Genomic DNA, 18,254 nt, shown 5'->3' on the forward strand with positions numbered 1-18,254 from the left:
AGACCAACAAACCAAAAACAAAGAGTATCACAGAAAGATCACCTCCATAGACAAAAAAGAAAAATTATATCTTAAAAATAAACAAGTGAGGGGTGCCTGGCTGCCTCAGTCAGTAGAACATGTGACTCTTGATCTCAGGGTTGTAAGTTTGGGCCTCATATTGGGCACAGAGATTACTTAAAAATAAAATCTTTAAAAAAAGTAAAATTGGGGCACCTAGGTGGCTCAGTGGGTTAAGCCGCTGCCTTCGGCTCAGGTCATGATCCTGGGGTCCTGGGATCGAGTCCCACATCGGGCTCTCTGCTTAGCGGGGAGCCTGCTTCCCTCTCTCTCTCTCTCTCTGCCTGCCTCTCTGTCTACTTGTGATCTGTCAAATAAATAAATAAAATCTTTAAAAAAAAAAGTAAAATTAAAAATAAATAAATGAAACTAATACAACTAACTGATGTAAAAATAAATAAAAATATGCAATATCTGAAACATGGAACACTATACTCAAAAATAAGACTCTTTTCTCACTAAAAATATAGAAAATGTTGGACAAAACAAATTTTTAAAATATGTAATATGTAGCTAAGATCAAAACTGAAAAAGGAGAATCTCCCAAGGTCCAAAAAATTACGAGAAAAAGCAAAGCGAGAGGTATATAGAAACTGGCTTTTTGTACTACCACAGAGAAGCAAAATTCTGTCAGCTAAGGTTAGGGAGGCAGGACAAATCACTGACATAAAACAGAATCCCCACTCACAGCATCTGAATTTAAACTACCTACACAGTCAGTATAGGGTCCCTTGAAAAATTAGTATAAACTCTAGTCCAGGACAGTTGATAGCCCTAGGACAAGAAAACAACCACAAGCATCAGCTGAAAACAAAATCAATTCCTGATGAATATGAGATATGAAGTCAAAATCAAAATCTACACCGAAGTAAACAAACTTGCAGGCACTTGCAGATGCAATAAACAGGTTAAAGAATAGGTTAGGACGATTAATTTAGGAAAAGACAGGGACACCTGGGTGGCTTAGTTGGTTAAGTTACTGCCTTCGGCTCAGATCAAGATCCCAGGGTCTTGGGATTGAGTCCCACGTCAGGTTCCTTGCTCAGCAGGGAGCCCACTTCTTCCTCTGCCTTTGCCCCTCACCCTTGCTTGTGCTCATTCGCTCTTTCTCTCTCTTTCTCTCTGGCAAATAAATAAAATCTTAAAGATAAATAAATTTTTTAAAAGAATTTTTAAAAATAATATTAATAAATAAATAAAGGAAAAGACAAAGCTGAAGAAATCAGACTGCATCAGTAACAAATAAGAAGACGGAAAACTAAAGGTTCAGAAATGTAGAGAAGAAAGTAAGAAAAATCAAACAGGAAAACTCCAGAAATTAGAAAATACAGAATAGGGGAGAAGCAATAAAAAGCAAATTTGAAAATTTTCCAGCATGTTTATCACATAGGTCCTCATATTAAAGGACCACCCTGAGACATATGCGGGACAAACTAAAACATACTATGACTGAACTTCCTGATGTTTTGAACCTTTCAACATTTAGGTCTTACAGTTCTCTTGTCAGATTTACTTCCAAGCAATATTTTGGGTTCTACTCTAAGTGGTTTTTTTAATTTCAATTTCTGATTGTTCATTGCTATTCGAGAAATATATAGAAATATAATTGTATATCTTATAACCTTTCTAAACTCACTTAGTTCTATAATTTCACAGATTGCCTAGGATTTACATACATGATCTTGTATCTGTAAGTAAAAACAGTTTTACTTCTTCCTTTGCAATCTGTATGCCTTTAATTTTTCTTGCCTTATCACACAAGCTAGGTGCTACAATACCATGTTCTACAGAAGTGGCAGAGGACAACCCTGCCTTTCCCGAAATCATAAGGAGAAAGCATTCCATCTCTCAGCACTAAATGTGTGGTTGACAAAGTGTTTTTGTAGATGCCGTGTATCCGGTAGAGGAAGTTTTCTTTTATTCCTTCTTTGCTGAGAATTTTATCATGAATGGCCGTGGAATTTTGTCAAAGGCTTTTTCTGCACCTACTGAGACAATTACAGGGGTTTCCTCCTTTACAGTGTTAATGTGGTTATTTATATTGATAGTTAAATTTTATACCAACCCTGTTTTTCCAAATGGTTATTATACTAATATCCTATTGCTGCTATAACAAATTACCACAAACTTGATGGCCTAAACACAATTATTGTCTTATATAGTTCTGGAGACCAGAAGTCCAAAATGAGTCTTACAATGCTAAAATCATTGGCTGGTTCCTTCTGCAAGTTCTAGGGAAAAAAATCCATTTCCTTACCTTTTCTAGCTTCTGGAAGCTGCCTATGTTATTTGGGTCTGAACCACTTACTACAACTATTTGCTTCCATGGTCACAACTACTTCCTCTCTGATCTTCTGACTCCCTCTTACTAAAGGATCCTTGTAATTATAACTGGCCCACTGGCATACTTCACTCAACTTCTCCATCTCAAAATCCTTAATCTAATCACATTTATAAATTCAAGTTTGCTATAAAGTTAACATTCACAGTTTCTGGGCATTGGGAAGAGAGATATCTTGGGAACCATTTTTCTGCCTACCACAGTAATAATACAGTATCCTTTTTGGATATTATGGGGTAAAATATGTTTTTAGTTTGTTAACACTTTCTGAATCCACATTCGTGAGAGATATTTAGTCTATAGTTTTATTTTTTTGTAACAACTGTTATTCAGTTCTGGTATCTAGGTAATGTTGGATTCATAACAATGAAATGGGAAGTGTTCCTTCATCTTCAATTTTCTGACAGTCTCTCTAATTTCTTCCTTATATGTTTGATCAGATTCATCCATGATGCCATTTGGGAGTAAAATGGCATTGTGGGAATGTTTTAGACTACAAATTTAATTTCTTTATACACATAGGGTAAGTAAGATTATCCATTTTTTTTTGTTAGTTTGTATTCTTAAAGAATTTCCCCATTTCATCTTAAATTACCAATTTTGTTGGCATAAAACCATTCATAATATTCCCTCATCAGTCTTTTAATACCTATACAATCTGCACTTAAATTTTCTGATGCTGGTAATTCATATCTTTTTTTTCTCCCTCATCACTCTGGCTATATAAGTTTATCAATTTTATTTATATTTTCAAAGAACTAGATTTCAGTCTATCTGATTTTTACTCTTGTTTTTCTGGTCTTTACTTGATTCATTTTCTGCAACAGCTTTTATTTTTCTTTTCGTTTCCTTACTTTGGTTTAATTTGTTCTAGGTTTTCTCCTAGTTTCTTAAGTTAGAAATTTAGGTCACTGAAGATCAGATCTTCCTTCTTTTCTAATATAAGGATTAAATGCTTCAAATATTCCTCTATGCACTGCTTTAACTGCATCTAACGAATTTCAATTTATACACAGTCCTAACTTTGTACAGTACCATGCTAACAGAACCTGTATACCAGAAGCATGTCCTCACTTTGCAAGATTTTATCTCAATCATTCCCAGTACTGTGTTTTTATTTTTATGAGTTCAAAATATTTCCTAATTTCTTTTCTGATTGCTTCTTTAACCCAGAGATTATTGAGAAGCATCTGTTTAATTTCCAACTATCTGGGGATTTTTCTTGGTAATTTATCTTTGGTAAATTATCTTGGTAATTAAATCTTTGTAATTTAATTCCATTGTGGTCACAGAATATACTTTAAATCTTTTCAATGTATTAAGACTTGTTATTGACTGGAATATAATCTATCTTGGGAAACATTACATTTACACTTATAAAAAAATGTATTCTGCTACTGTTGGGTGGCGGGCTCAAGGAATATGAATATCAACCTAACTGATAATATTACTCAGGTCTTTCATAACTTATTGACTTTTTTTTTCTTGTTTTATGCATAACTAAGAAAAGAGAGTTGAAATCTATAACTTTTATAAATTTATCCAACAACTGTAAATTTATCTCTCTTCTCAATTTTATCACTTCTGTTTCATGTATTTTGAAGCTGTTATTATATGCATATTCATGTAGGGTTGTTACATCCTGGCTTCAGCAATTTAATTTGTATGTGCCTTTGTGTGATTATCTTCATGTTTCTTCTTGGGTTTTGCTGAGCTCCCTGAACCTGTCCAGAGTTTACATTAAACTTAAAGAAATTTTATAACTATTATTTCTTCAAATATTTTTTTCTGTCACCTTCCTTGCTGGCACTACAAATATATATATGTTAGACTAACTGATATTGCTCTACAAATTACTGATGCTCTATTTATTCATTTCAGTCTTTTCTATTTCACTTTGGGTAGTTTCTATCACTATGTCTTGAAAAATCACTATTTTTTTCCTGTACAGTCAAACCCTCTGTTAATCTTACTTAGTGTATTTTTTCACTTCAGAGACTGTATTTTTCATCTCTGGAATTTCCTTTTGGGTTTTCTTACATTTTCAGTTTCTCTGTTCGTCAGTCACATTCCCTATCTTCTTGAACATACAAAGCAGATATGTTATAGTTGCTTTAACATGTTTGCTTTTGAATTCCATCAATTCTGCCATTTCTGGATCTGTTTCTACTGTTTTTTTTTTGTTGTTGTTGTTGTTGTTGTTTTCTCTAGTTATGGCTCCTATCTTCCTACTTTTCATATTTCAAGTAATTTGTAAATATCAGATATTGTGGATTTTATATGCTTAGGTGCTGGATTTTACTTTATTTGTTTTAGTAGTACTGTACTTTGTCCTGGAAAAGAACTTTAATTCTTTTAAGACCTGCTTTAAAAATTTTTAGAACAAATCCACTGCAGCTTTTATACTGCAGTGTAAAATTAAGATCCATATTAGGGCAATACCTTTCTGAGAACTCTCCACAATGCCCCATATGTCAAGATCTTTCCTCTCTGTCTGATGGAAACACACCCTACTCCCAGTCTTATACAATATCCAATATCCAAATAGCCTACTGTTTTCTGATGGCCATTTCCCAGGCCTCAAGTAGTTTCCTTTACGACCTTTGGAAGCTTCTCTGTGTATAGCTCTCTACTCTCTGGCACTCCATACCTGACTGGCCTCTTTGGCCTTCCCAAATTCCAATCTCTGTCTCAACTCTCAAAGCTTGCAAGGTTCTGTTCCAGATTCCCCTCCCTGTGCTGTGGCCTGGAAACTGTCTCTAGGTAATACGCTCAGGCAAGTATAAGGCTCATCTCACTTTCCTACCCTCTCTCAGTGGTCAGAATGGTACAATGTGTTGTCCAATATCTGTACGTTCATGTTTTATGCACTTTGTCAATTTTTCTAATTGTTTAAAGTAAGAGGGAAAATTCATGTTATTACATCATGTCCAGAAGCAAAAGTCCTATGTAATCTACATTTAGAGAGTGGACACTGGGAAAAAAAAGACCTCATTCATAGCAATTTCTTGGATACATATTGGCAGTTAAAACCAAAAGAAACCTACTGCAGTGGCATAAAACTTTTCTAAGGATAGTTATTCCATCAAAAAGTCACAAATATTTCCTCCACTAAATTCTTCAAACCACTATATTTAGACTTCACATGTATACCTTAGCTTGAAACATCAAACCACCTATCCTAGTGATCATACTTACAGTTTTGCAGATAGCATTCTATAAAAACATGATGTACCCTTTTATTCACATCAATCAGAGAAGCATAATGATCTATTCAAAATAGCAGAAGATATCCTAAACTGGATGGATACGTCATACAGAACAGCAAAATAGTTCTAAATTACTTAATATCACCAAAGTCTACCAGTGATCCTTTCTGAAATTGGTACTGGTTTCTCCACTGCTACCTACAGGACTTTTGTTTAATTATGTGGCCACTCAGTACTTTGTACTAGGCCATCATATACTAGGCCATGTACTACTTCTTAGTAGAGGCTTCTAAGAGATTCCCATCACATTTAGTCTCTCTAAGCTGAAGTATCTCCATCTACAAAATGAAAACAATACCCATCTTTTAAAAATGCAGAGAGGAATAAAGAACATGTGGTATACACACAATGGAATATTGTTCAGCCATAAAAAAGAATGAAATCTTGCCATTGGCAATGACATGGATGGAGCTACAGTATAATGTTAAGCAAAATTAAGTCAATCAGAGAAAAATAAATACCATATGATTTCATTCGTATGTGGAATTTAATAAACAAAACAAATAAGGAAAGAGAAAAAAGAGAAAGACAAACCAAGAAACAAACTCTTAACTACAGAGAACAAACTGATGGTTACCAAAAGGGAGGTGGGTAGGTGATGGGTGATATAGGTGATGGGGATTAAGGAATGCATTTGGTGTGATGAGTACCAGGTGTTGTATGGAATTGCTGAATCACTATATCATACACCTAAAATGAATATAACATTGTATGTTAAGTAACTGGAATTAAAATTAGAATTAAAAAAATATATAAATTAAAAGTGCAGAGAGAATTAAATCAAAGAGCATATGTCAAGGGCTTGGTGGAATGCTTAGCACAGAATTAGCACTTCATATGTCACTATTTTCTTATGTTCACGTTGTAGCTATATGACCCGTAAGATTCTTTCCTTCTTCGCTACAAAAACATTCCTATAGCAAGCACACAAATGCCTCCAAGTACAGCTCATGTAACTTTGCTAGAATGCACACACTAGAACCCACAGTGTAGAGATGGCCACGCAGGCCCATTATGTCCTAAAAAAATAATGATGCTTTATATGTCCACTAACTACAATATCCTAGAAGTCCTCCTCAAGCTGTACAGCATTTTTGGGGGGCTCTCACCATTTGCACATTTCAGAGCCACTTAAATCAGTACAAAATTTTTTTCAGATAACATTCTCTTTCCTCTACCATATGCCTTTTTTCTTTCTGATTTCCTCTGTCTATTGGCCCTTCTGCATTTCTCTTCTTTGAAACAAACCTCTGTCCTTTCACAGACAATACTATCAAATGAGAGCACTCTTTTTCTGCACAGATAACCAAATAGTTCAATTTAGTGGATAAATTTTTCTAGCCAAAAAATGGAAGAAAAATTAATCTTATCCAGGACCCTGAAGATTCCAGATATTTGTTCACTGCACATATAAATAATGAAATATATAATAGAGAAAAATATTATTACTTCAATGAGTATATTCCTTGGAGAAAAAAATATTACTTCTATATTCTTCAAGGTTTATAATGTGTCTAAATTACAGCAGACATAAAACTTAAGAAAAAAAAAATCTACTTTTTAAACAAAATTTGTCAGGAAAGAATTTTAAGGTTTTAACAAGGAACTACTGTTTTCTCTTACCGTAAGAAGGAGACTCCCGTCCATCTTCTTTATCTGATTCTTTATCTTTTCTTCTTCGGTGGTGATGTTTGTGACCACGATGCCTATGACGCCGACGACTCTCTTTACTAAATGGGACGTGAACACCAATATAGACAGCTCGATGACCTAGCCAAAGGTTCAGAAACATTACTAATTTTCCAAAAAGGAAAGAATATACACAAAAGTATACCAAATTTTACTTTGATAAAAAAGAATTATATCTAAGCTCATGTAATTAACAATGTTATTTCCTGTTCTTTTCCTTTATAGAACACTAAAAGAATGCTATGTCACGGGTTAATACCATTGATTGATTAAACAGTTTACTTGTGTAAGCATTACTTTGGCAAGGCTAAAAAGGTATTTTGGGAAAGAAGAGGTTGGCCTATCTGAAATCATACCATGTAGACACAAATTTATTCCACCGACATTCTGATATCAAACCTAGTTAACAGACATCCTTACGAGGTATGTTTTAATGATAACAAAATACCTTATAATTAATATTCATTGGCAGATATTTATAAATATTTATTAATTACAGTTTTGAAAATCTCAAATCAGCAAGGTCCAAATTACTAAAAGCTACATTAAATGTAAATGATCCAAATACTCCAACTAAAGGGCATAAATTATTAGATTGGTAGGGGGAAACAATACAATAAGGTTATCACATGCTTCTGAAATATTAAAAAAGCTACTGCTGAATTTGCACAATTCCCAATTTGTACTGTGACCAACAAAATGGTTATGAAAGGTAGTTTCTGCTTTTGTCCACTAAATAAAACTTAATCAAGGAACTAGAAAGCTAGCAGCACTATGTCAAATACTGAGGAATGAACTTGATTACTTAAATAGTTTAAGTAACGTTCCTTTCTATGTTACATGGAGTGAAAGTAGTGGTGGGCTACAAGTTTAACTAATTTGCAACTCTGCAAATGCCTTCTGACATGGTGCTGCTTTTTGACCTTACGTACTTTAAAAAGTAACATGCTGAAATACACATAGTTAATGACATTCTTTTCCTAACAAGTTCCATAAGATGGTCAGAAAATAAATACTTCAAGAAATTCAAGATCCTCAACTTTAGATGAGATTTGAAAGTACAGTCAATCCTCATTATTTGTGAATTCTTTTTCAAATTTGCCAACTTCCTAAAATTCATTTGTAACTCTAAAATCAATACCCATGGCAATTCTGCATTCATTTACCAATATCCATTTACAAAAAAATTTGAGTTTTCTGAAACACACATACTCAGCTAAGTTTGAAAAGGGTGACTCTTGATTTCTTGCTTCAGATGCCAACACGATAATATCAATAAACTAAGTCACTACATTTAAAATAAAACAGAACTAGATATACAATGGACTATAGATATACAACAACTAAAATTATTTGCTTTACCATCTTCCAATGCCTAGTACACAGTATGCACCAGATAAAAAAAAATTATAGAAATTAAATACCAATAATTTTTTAAGCCCAAAATTAAAAATCAATTGTATAGCATGGGGGGAGGGAAGATGATGGAAATGTTCTAGAATTAGAGTGGTCATGGTTGCACAACATAGTGAATATACCTTAAAAAAATTAACTATGCACTTTAAAATGGTGAAATTTATGTTAAATAAATTATATCTCAATAAGAAAACTAAAAAAATTATAACAAAACTCAGTGATATTACTATTTAATTTTAGTGAGACTGTTTTCTTCTGAATACTACAGAAAAGTGGAAATTAAAGAGTCATATTCTCATCACTGAGCAGTGGGAATTACAAGGTTGTACTCCAATTAGTACTAATGGCTCTGGCACACAGCCCTAATGCACCAAAATAAAAATAAATTATAGGAGTTTCCAATTTAGAAAGAATAAACAGGAATATGAAAATCTAAGGCTTGTTTATTTAGCTTTTATTATCAACCTTAGCATTCTGTGTTATAACTCTCTTTCCTTTCCTTTCTTTCCTTTTTCTTTAACCTTTACTCTGTCAAAGGGCTATTCAGTCAAACGCAGATAAACGTAATCTCTCCCTCAAACCCCACACTGAAATTTAGATATGTATCAAGTACACAAAGCTAAAGGCTCTGGGGTAACAAAGGGAAGCAAAAAAAAACACATCCAAATGCTAGTCTTCATATTCTAGATTGAACACATTTGAGAGGTAACATTATATGGTAATAAGCTTCCAGATAACTGAGATTCCTTTCAGAAGCCCTAGGAAGCCTAGATTTCTAAAGATGATTTTAAAAAACAAGGCTTTCTGGGGCGCCTGGGTGGCTCAGTGGATTAAGCCGCTGCCTTCGGCTCAGGTCATGATCTCAGGGTCCTGGGATCAAGCCCCGCATCAGGCTCTCTGCTCCGTGGGGAGCCTGCTTCCTCCTCTCTCTCTGCCTGCCTCTCTGCCTACTTGTGATCTCTCTGTCAAATAAATAAATAAAATCTTAAAAAAAAAAAAAAACAAGGCTTTCTTCCATCTCACAAAGTAAATATGAAGAACACTTTTTTGCCTTCTTTCCATCTCTTTTTTAAAAGCAACAGACTAATATCCTTATATGGTACCAGCTTTCACAGAAGGCTTTAACTTAAAAACATAGTTCCCAAAAAGACCTCAAAAGTCTATCAGAACATTTGCCAGGAACACCACCCTAACCAAGGGTTCAAAGTTAATAATACTAATAAGTCACATTGACATCACATGTCCCCAGATATGATATACTCACTTCTGTGGTAAGCTTCCCAAATATCCATAATCTCAGTCTGTGCATATGATAACATAAACAAACCCAAACTTAGAGACATTCTACAAAGTAGCTAACCACTACCCTTCAAACACGTCAAGGTCATGAAAAACAAGGGAAGATTAAGAAACTGTCATAGAGGAGACTAAGGAGATGAGACAACTAAATGTACTACTGGATCCTGAACTGTTTGACATGATCCTGGAACAGGACACCAACATCAGTTGAAAACTGGTGAAATCTGAATAAAATTTAGTCTAGTTAATAAAACTGTACCAATGTTAATTTCTTCATTTTCATTAACAATGATGGTTATGTAAAATGTTAAAATTTTAAAAAGCTGCTTAAAGGGTAACAGAACATGGTACTATCTTTGCAACTCTTCTGCAAATCAAAATTATTTCAATCAGAAGGAAAAAAAAAAGAGAGAAGAAACCATTTGCCAGGACTTCTTCCTGGAAGATAGAATGACATATAATTCATTTGTTCCACAATTCTATGCTAAGGTATCATAGCATTTGAAAAGGCTGGTGCAACTGACCTATAAAATGAACATTTAGATGACTAGTAATAACTGTGGCTATGGCATTCTGGATTGCTAAAAACACACATTACCTAGCCTCTAGAAATGAAAAAAAAAATAATAAAAGAATCAACTGACTTTTTAACTTTGGTATTTTAATTTCCAAGGTAAATAATGGCAACCAACAAGGAAAATTGAAAAGCATCGATTCTAAGGGTACCTAGGTGGCTCAGTCAGTTAAGTATCCAACTCTTGGTTTCAGCTCAGGTCATGATCTCAGCGCCATGAGATTGAGCCCTACATTAGGCTCCACCCTAAGCTTGCAGCCTGCTTGAGATTCTCCCTCTCTCTCTAACCCATACCCACCTCCCTGCTCACGCTCTCTCTCTCTCTCTCAAAAGAAAAAAAAAGCATAGAGATTCTGAAATCTTTGTTATATCAATACTTTCAACAAAGAAAAATCAAGGAATATTCTAACTGCAGCTATGAGTATGGTTATATGGGTGTCTGCTATATTATACCTTGAACTATATTTAGAAAAGTATTAAACATTCTTTTAAATGTATTCTCTACTTCATAACAACAAAATGTTTCCACAAATAGGTAAAATTTAAAGCACACTAACAAACTTTCATTAGTAATTTATCCTGCTAAGCATAAGTTAAACAAACTTACTTTCTAGTTCTTCCTTTTCAAACTTTGTGTTCACAGTTGAACTGGTTTTGCCAAGATCCACAACAGCTTCTTCATCAGGACCCTAAAAAGAAATTATTCTCATTTACTCATGACGTCAAATATATACTATATACCTACTAATAGGGGCATTATTTGAAAAAGCAAAGAATTAAGTAACAGATTGCCTTCCCCTCAAAGAAGGTAACTATAAGCTAACTAATTACAGCTAACTGCATTCTTTTTCAACATAAGCTTATAGGCTTTTTTTTTTTTTTAACACACAAGACTATTCCAAATTTCATGGTAAGAACTGAGGTGATAATTTTTTGTTGGTCTTCTATGGAAGTTACTAAGTAACTGGTACATATATTCACTACAACAGAAAGACAATCCAGATCAACAATTAGAGAAAAATGGGGGGGGGGGGGTGAGGGAAACCCTTGGATATCAATATGGAATGTTTTTGGTTGTTCTTTGCTCTTAGGTCCCCTAATTAAAAGGAAACACTTAACTCAGCTATACCAGATTGTATTATGGTTCCATATAAAATGGTCAAAAATGCATCTATAGGAGCGCCTGGGTGGCTCAGTGGGTTAAGCCTCTGCCTTCGGCTCAGGTCATGATCCCAGGGTCCTGGGATTGAGCCCCATATCAGGCTCTCTGCTCAGCCAGAAGCCTGGTTACCCCTTCCCTTCTGCCTGACTCTGCCTACTTGTGATCTCTCTATCAAATAAATAAATAAAATCTTTTAAAAAAATGCATCTATAGACTAAACATGTAGTACACTTCCACTCATAAATTAACCAAGAGCCAATCAAAGTTACAAGAACTTATTTCTCTACAAAGGAAAGGCACAGCAAAATTTAACCTTTAAGGAGGTTCTAAGTTTGAGCTGTCCAAGTCTACCTTCATAATTTTGTTCCCTTCTCCAGTTCAACAAAAAGAAACATATTTTTGTAAAATACTGCATAGACTATTTTTTAAATGAATGAAATTTTAGTTTTACCTTCCCTTCCCAACTTCAAACTTAACTTTGAAAGGAACATTAGTATGCTCAAGATTCTGCAGCACAGATAGGAACAGATGAGGAAATTCCCTTCCCTCAAAAAGTCTTCATTTTGAGCTGTGGCCCATACTGAACCCTTGCTCAGCATGGGTCCGTTGTAGCTGTCCGAGGAAACTTGCCAACCTTTACCATTGTTAGGAGGCCTTGCACTTTGTCCTATATGACTACCGCAACACGTCTCAACAGGTGCACCCTGACTGGGTAGGCAAAGAAGACATCACCACTTCTAGCTCCTCAGGAAAGTCTATTCCATTTTAAAACTAGAAAACAGTGTACAATACTCAGTCAACAATGAACAAGGACTCGGCTATGTTCAACAAAGCCAGGGACTAGGGAGACATATTGGAGAAGACATTCAAGAATTTGGGAAGATATACAAAGGTTCTGAGGAACAAAACTACGTAAAATTTTAAGAGTGACCTAGATCAGCTCACACAGTCTATGCTATGTGTGGAGTATGCTGAAGAACCCGGGATATGAAACCTCATTCAACAAACCAATCACACCAGGGAGGTCCTATCCTATAATGCTTTTGTCAAAGAATCAAACCAAAAGATGAATGCAAGGAAAAGGATGGCCCAGGAAGAGGCTAAAGATCCAGAAATACCCTGGAAAGCACTGGGGGGCATGATGAACAAAGAGGTAGATAAGCTGAAACCACTGTTCAAAGCAGGCAAAAGGATGGGCAACAGGAAATGGACAATATTCTGGCTCAGATGAAGTCAAAGTATTACAAACCTTCCAAAGGAGGAGGGGAAAGAGCTTTCAAAAAAGAAAATAAATAATCTAATTCATTCTCTTTGAAGGTCCTTATGCTATAACTGGAAATTTTGCAGGCAACAGAGACAACTGGAGATAAGAGAATCAAATAATAAAATTACAATTTTAATTATTATACATAAATATGTTTATAGATAATATAGATATGTTATGTTTACATAAACATATTTATATATAATATATAAATATATGAATATAATTATAGTAGTAACATTAATTACAACATTAATATCCCACTGAATATTATTTTTCTAGAATACAGGTACTTTTTTATCAATCAAATTATAGCACTTTTTAAATTTTTCAAGACATATTTTCAGCCATTCCCATTTTATGGCTAATCTCATTGTCCAGGATCTCCTCTAACACTTAGAACAATAAACCGGAAAGAATACAGTTAGCTTCTAACCAATTTCAAGGGCCAAGCATAAACTGGAAGACCATTTAAGAAAGGATCAAACAGGAGGTTGGTTAAAATGATCTATTAACATCTCCTCCAATTTTGATCTATATTAGCATATATTTGTGTACAGCTTTTTTCAATGCATACAATTTGTATACAATTGTGCCTTCCTATCCAGATTCTGTGTCTAAATTCTCCAATCTTTAAATCAGGAGCTGAATCAATTTGATTAACTTTTTATACAAATACCCTGCTATCCAACTCTATTTGCTTCCCAAAATTCAGAACCAGAAACAATACATTAAGGCAATGCAGATCTCTTGATATCCAAATCCACTTTCTGAAGATGAAACATTCAAATATATAATCAAATAGAATTGAGTATCAAGAGGTTAGGTTATTGTACAGAACTTTGAAGGACTGCTGTTCAATTTAATACAGAAAAAGCAGAGAAGTCAAATGACTTGCTAAGGTTCCGTATCTACAGGAGTGGGTAACAGACTGTGTATTTTCACATAATGGACTGAGAAAGACAAGTGACAACAGTATGTATGGTTCATCAAACTGCCTCACAACAATCAAACACCAATAAGTAATGAGGAAAGGCTAAAATAGGAAACACAAAAAATACACACATAGAAACACACAAAAAAAACAAAGTATAATTAGTAAGCATTTCATACTCTAAAACCTTTAGCTCTCCTCTAGTGATTTCATGTACAGGTAGAATATGAGCAGTCTCCTAAAAGATGATTATCCCAAGAGGTAGCATACTGTGTATTCTAAAAGGGATTAACTGCTCCCATTCTAAACTTTCATTATCAGAAACACTGCCTAAGATAGGAAGGAAAACAACAGATTTTTCTCTTACCCCTAACCAAAAAAAACCCTTTTATTTCTACAGATATATTTACATGTTTAGATGTACTAACAACACTATCAGCTAACACTCAAAAACAACTTAACTAGGTTTCAAGAAGAATGTTCTCATGTGTAACTGGTAGAACAAACTAAAGTTCAAATTTTAAGAATATAAGAAATTTATAATACTAGCACTGTAAACAAGGGGAGGAGCATCTGCATTCCTCCTTTCTCTTAAAAACTTTTCATAGCTTTTCAACAACTGTGAAACACGAATCAAAAAGGCAATCTGCTATAAATGCAAACATCAAATTAAGTAGGCCACACAAACAGTCATCTTAAAATATTACAAGTAATTCAACAAAGTCTGCAGGATGCATATGACTTTATATATTGGAAATCCCTTAGAATAAAGCCATTGATGTTTCAAGGGGACAATTCATTTCTGAAATAAATATACTGCATTTTAGGGGCACCTGGGTGGCTCAGTGGGTTAAGCCGCTGCCTTCGGCTCAGGTCATGATCTCAGGGTCCTGGGATCGAGTCCCGCATGGGGCTCTCTGCTCGGCAGGGAGCCTGCTTCCCTCTCTCTCTGCCTGCCTCTCTGCCTACTTGTGATCTCTCTGTCAAATAAATAAATAAAATCTTTAAAAAAAAATATATATATATATACTGCATTTTAAATCCTATCATTTTAGGATAATGCCTCAAGCCGTATTTCTAAATACAGAGTATGTTTATATACTATATAAAGTACACTTGAATTCTTTAAAGTACATACAAAAATGTATTATACAGTAATAAATATTTGGAAGGCTAACCTTCAAACTGTCTCATAGCGATAATTAGGAAAGCAATAACACAGAGACGATCATATACTGTTTAATTTTTTTTATTACAACAAACATTTAATTTTAGTAATTTAAAAAGAGATTAAGTTCAAATTTCAATCTGTTAACATGTCAGTTATTTTTATATTTGCATCTAGGAAAAATCTTCATTTTTTTTTTTTAAGATTTTATTTATTTATTTGACAGAGATCACAAGTAGGCAAAGAAGCAGGCAGAGAGATAGGAGGAAGCAGGCTCCCTGCCAAGCAGAAATCCCGAAGCAGGGCTCGATCCCAGGACCCTGGGATCATGACCTGAGCCAAAGGCAGAGGCTTTAACCCACTGAGCCACCCTGGTGTCCCAAAACTTCATTTAATAACTCCAAGAATATAATGGGAAACTAAATACAGTAACAGCAAAGACCATCCCCCGACATCAAAATGTTTTTATTCTTAACATCAGATAAGTGAGTGATGTAAGCCAATGCCTAAAAAGCCTTCCTAAAATGAAATAATCCCAAGGCACTGAGAAAACTGAAATACATGGAAGAATAAAAAAGCTACCCAAGGGGCACCTGGGTGGCTCAGTGGGTTAAAGCCTCTGCCTTCAGCTAGGGTCATGATACCAGGGTCCTGGGATAGAGCCCCGCATCGGGCTCTCTGCTTGGCAGGGAGCCTGCTTCCTCCTATCTCTCTGCCTGCTTCTCTGCCTACTTGTGATCTCTGTCTGTCAAATAAACAAATAAAATCTTAAAAAAAAAAAAAAAAAAACTACCCAAAGTATGTCAATGTAAGATTGACTCACGCTGATCTTTAGAAAATTATTTGCATTGGTTTCAAATTTCTATTCCATTTCTGTTTGTAAAATAAGGTTTCTAATCAGATTATAAGTGCTCCATAACAAGGAAGACAATAAAGAACTAGACATAGAAGATCATAAAGAAAGTTTAAATTCTCTGTGTATGAAAGGACACATGTACAAGATTACTTATTGCAGCTTATAATGGAAAAGATTGGACACAATCCAAGAGTCCTTAATAGAGGAATGGCTATGCCAGTGGAATACCAAGGTACTGGGAGGTATTTTTCATGCCAGTACATATACTGTCTAAGACCTATTATAAAATGAAATATACACAAGGTAGAGAACCATATATAAGGTCTACTACTTTCTTCTGTGTTAGGAAGTACCCAGAATAGGAACATTTTAAGTTGCATAATGAAACACTGGAAGACATACAAGAAAACAGTAAAATTGGTTACCTCTGGCAGTAGATGTAGACTTTTGAATTTATTATTGCTTATATTCTCTGATTTATTTTTAGCCATGTGAATACAGAGGAAGACTTAAGAATGCAATCTTCTGAAAGTCACTTACCTATCTTGGTCCTCATCTACAGAGCATAATACCCACCTGAAAGCATTGTGGAAGGATGTATTACATGAAAATGCCACAAAAAAGTATATAACCCATAGAAAATGCTCCCATTTTTTACTAAACTAAATGAGGAAACTATTCCATGTTTAATAAAAAAAAAAAAGCTCTCTAACTAGATTAGAGAGGCCTTATCCTAAAATAGTATTACGGTTGTATGAAGAATTATTCACAGGAAATACATGCATAAGTATCTAGGAGAAAATGCCAAGATACAGCAAGTAACTTTCATAAGGATATAAAACTATTACTCTGAGACTTTTTAATGTATTAAAAATTCAGGCACACCTAAAGGGTTTACTAAAATTCACCTCCCCTTGCTCTATGCTAGATGTGCTCATTCAGTAGGTTAAGATGGGTAACAAGTACCTCTATTAAATAACCCCCTTATGTGATTTTGGTGCACACCAAAGTTTAAACACCACCTCCCTCCCTGCATTATGATTAGGACTAAAGTACTACACATGCTCTTCAATAAAGACTGCTTCATGCTCTTAATCATTTTAGTAAGCCTGCCTGGGACTACTGTCAACTTCACTTACATTGTTTTAATCCTTCAGAAAATGAAAAGTATATTCCAATTCACAAGACAATACTGTATGTTATACACTTAAACTGAAATACAAAGAAACCTAAATCAACAAATAGTATTTTAAAAGTTGATTTGTATGTCCCCAAAACGTGTAGGGCAACTTATCAAAGTATGTATAAAATAACAATGTTGTCCCCCCTCCAAAATACAGATTTCCTCCAACATTTCCAATTCCTAACCATATCCCCATCTACCACCAAAAGTTGAACTTATTTAGGAAATGTAAATTTATGGGCAAAAACCTTAAGAATAGGGCAAATCATCTTTTCTAATCCAGTTAAAAGGAGATCAATCATCAATGCCTACAATTTCATAAAATAAAAAGCCGAAGAATGATATTCGTAGTTTCTAAAGAACTCACTTGGCATTTCTGATTCATTCCTCAAAATATGCAGAAAAGACAGAAGAGGTATGTGGGAAATTACTGCAAATTTAAAACAGCAAATTTCACACTCAGGCAATCAAGCAATTCCCACAGGGGAAAAAAAAAATTAAAGTCTTGAGAAAAATGCCTTGTGCCCGGTGCAGATAGATTCGGATGTTGGAGCAAAAAGCCTTCAAAAATCTATTTTATATACCACTGTTAAAACTAAACTCAATCAATTTTAAGAAAAAGTTTCAAAAGAAAAAAGTGAAGTAACAAAGAATGTAAGAGTAAGAAAACTAAGAGGTCTGAGGCATAAAAACTGCCACATAATGGACTCCAATAAGAAAGAGGATTGCTAGTGACACACTGTATTGTCACGTGCTTCATCACAAGGCACAAGAGTCATGAACAAATGGAAAGCTTCATCAGGGTTCTACTTAAATTATAAATCACAAATATTTATTATATTATTTCTACGGGGAAATGCATTCATTCCAAGTTCCAAATCAGTATACACACACACACCAAAAAACATACAAATCACTTATTTTATGGTTATCAAGTAGTATATGTTTACTGAAATAAGCATAATAAAATCTATTTCCAAAACAGGCTTTTTAAAAAAACTATCACAATCTTATTAGTAATTAAAATGTGTAGAAAAGC

The 18,254-nt window shown here is 34.4% G+C and overlaps 1 protein-coding gene across 6 annotated transcripts in view; it reads right to left on the bottom strand.

The window, feature by feature from the left end:
* SLC4A7 (solute carrier family 4 member 7) overlaps positions 1 to 18,254 on the bottom strand; it is a 116,574-nt gene that overhangs the window by 56,387 nt on the left and 41,933 nt on the right. For all 6 annotated transcript variants that reach the window (XM_046001499.1, XM_046001496.1, XM_046001497.1 and 3 more), the window contains exons 2-3: positions 11,256 to 11,337; positions 7,294 to 7,440 (exon numbers count right to left, since the gene is read on the bottom strand). In XM_046001499.1, coding sequence (XP_045857455.1) covers positions 7,294 to 7,440; positions 11,256 to 11,337 — 229 coding nt within the window. The remainder of the gene's footprint in view (positions 1 to 7,293; positions 7,441 to 11,255; positions 11,338 to 18,254) is intronic.

This window comes from Meles meles, chromosome 4 (genome assembly GCF_922984935.1).
Source record: "Meles meles chromosome 4, mMelMel3.1 paternal haplotype, whole genome shotgun sequence".
In the NCBI taxonomy this organism is placed as follows: Eukaryota; Metazoa; Chordata; class Mammalia; order Carnivora; family Mustelidae; genus Meles; species Meles meles.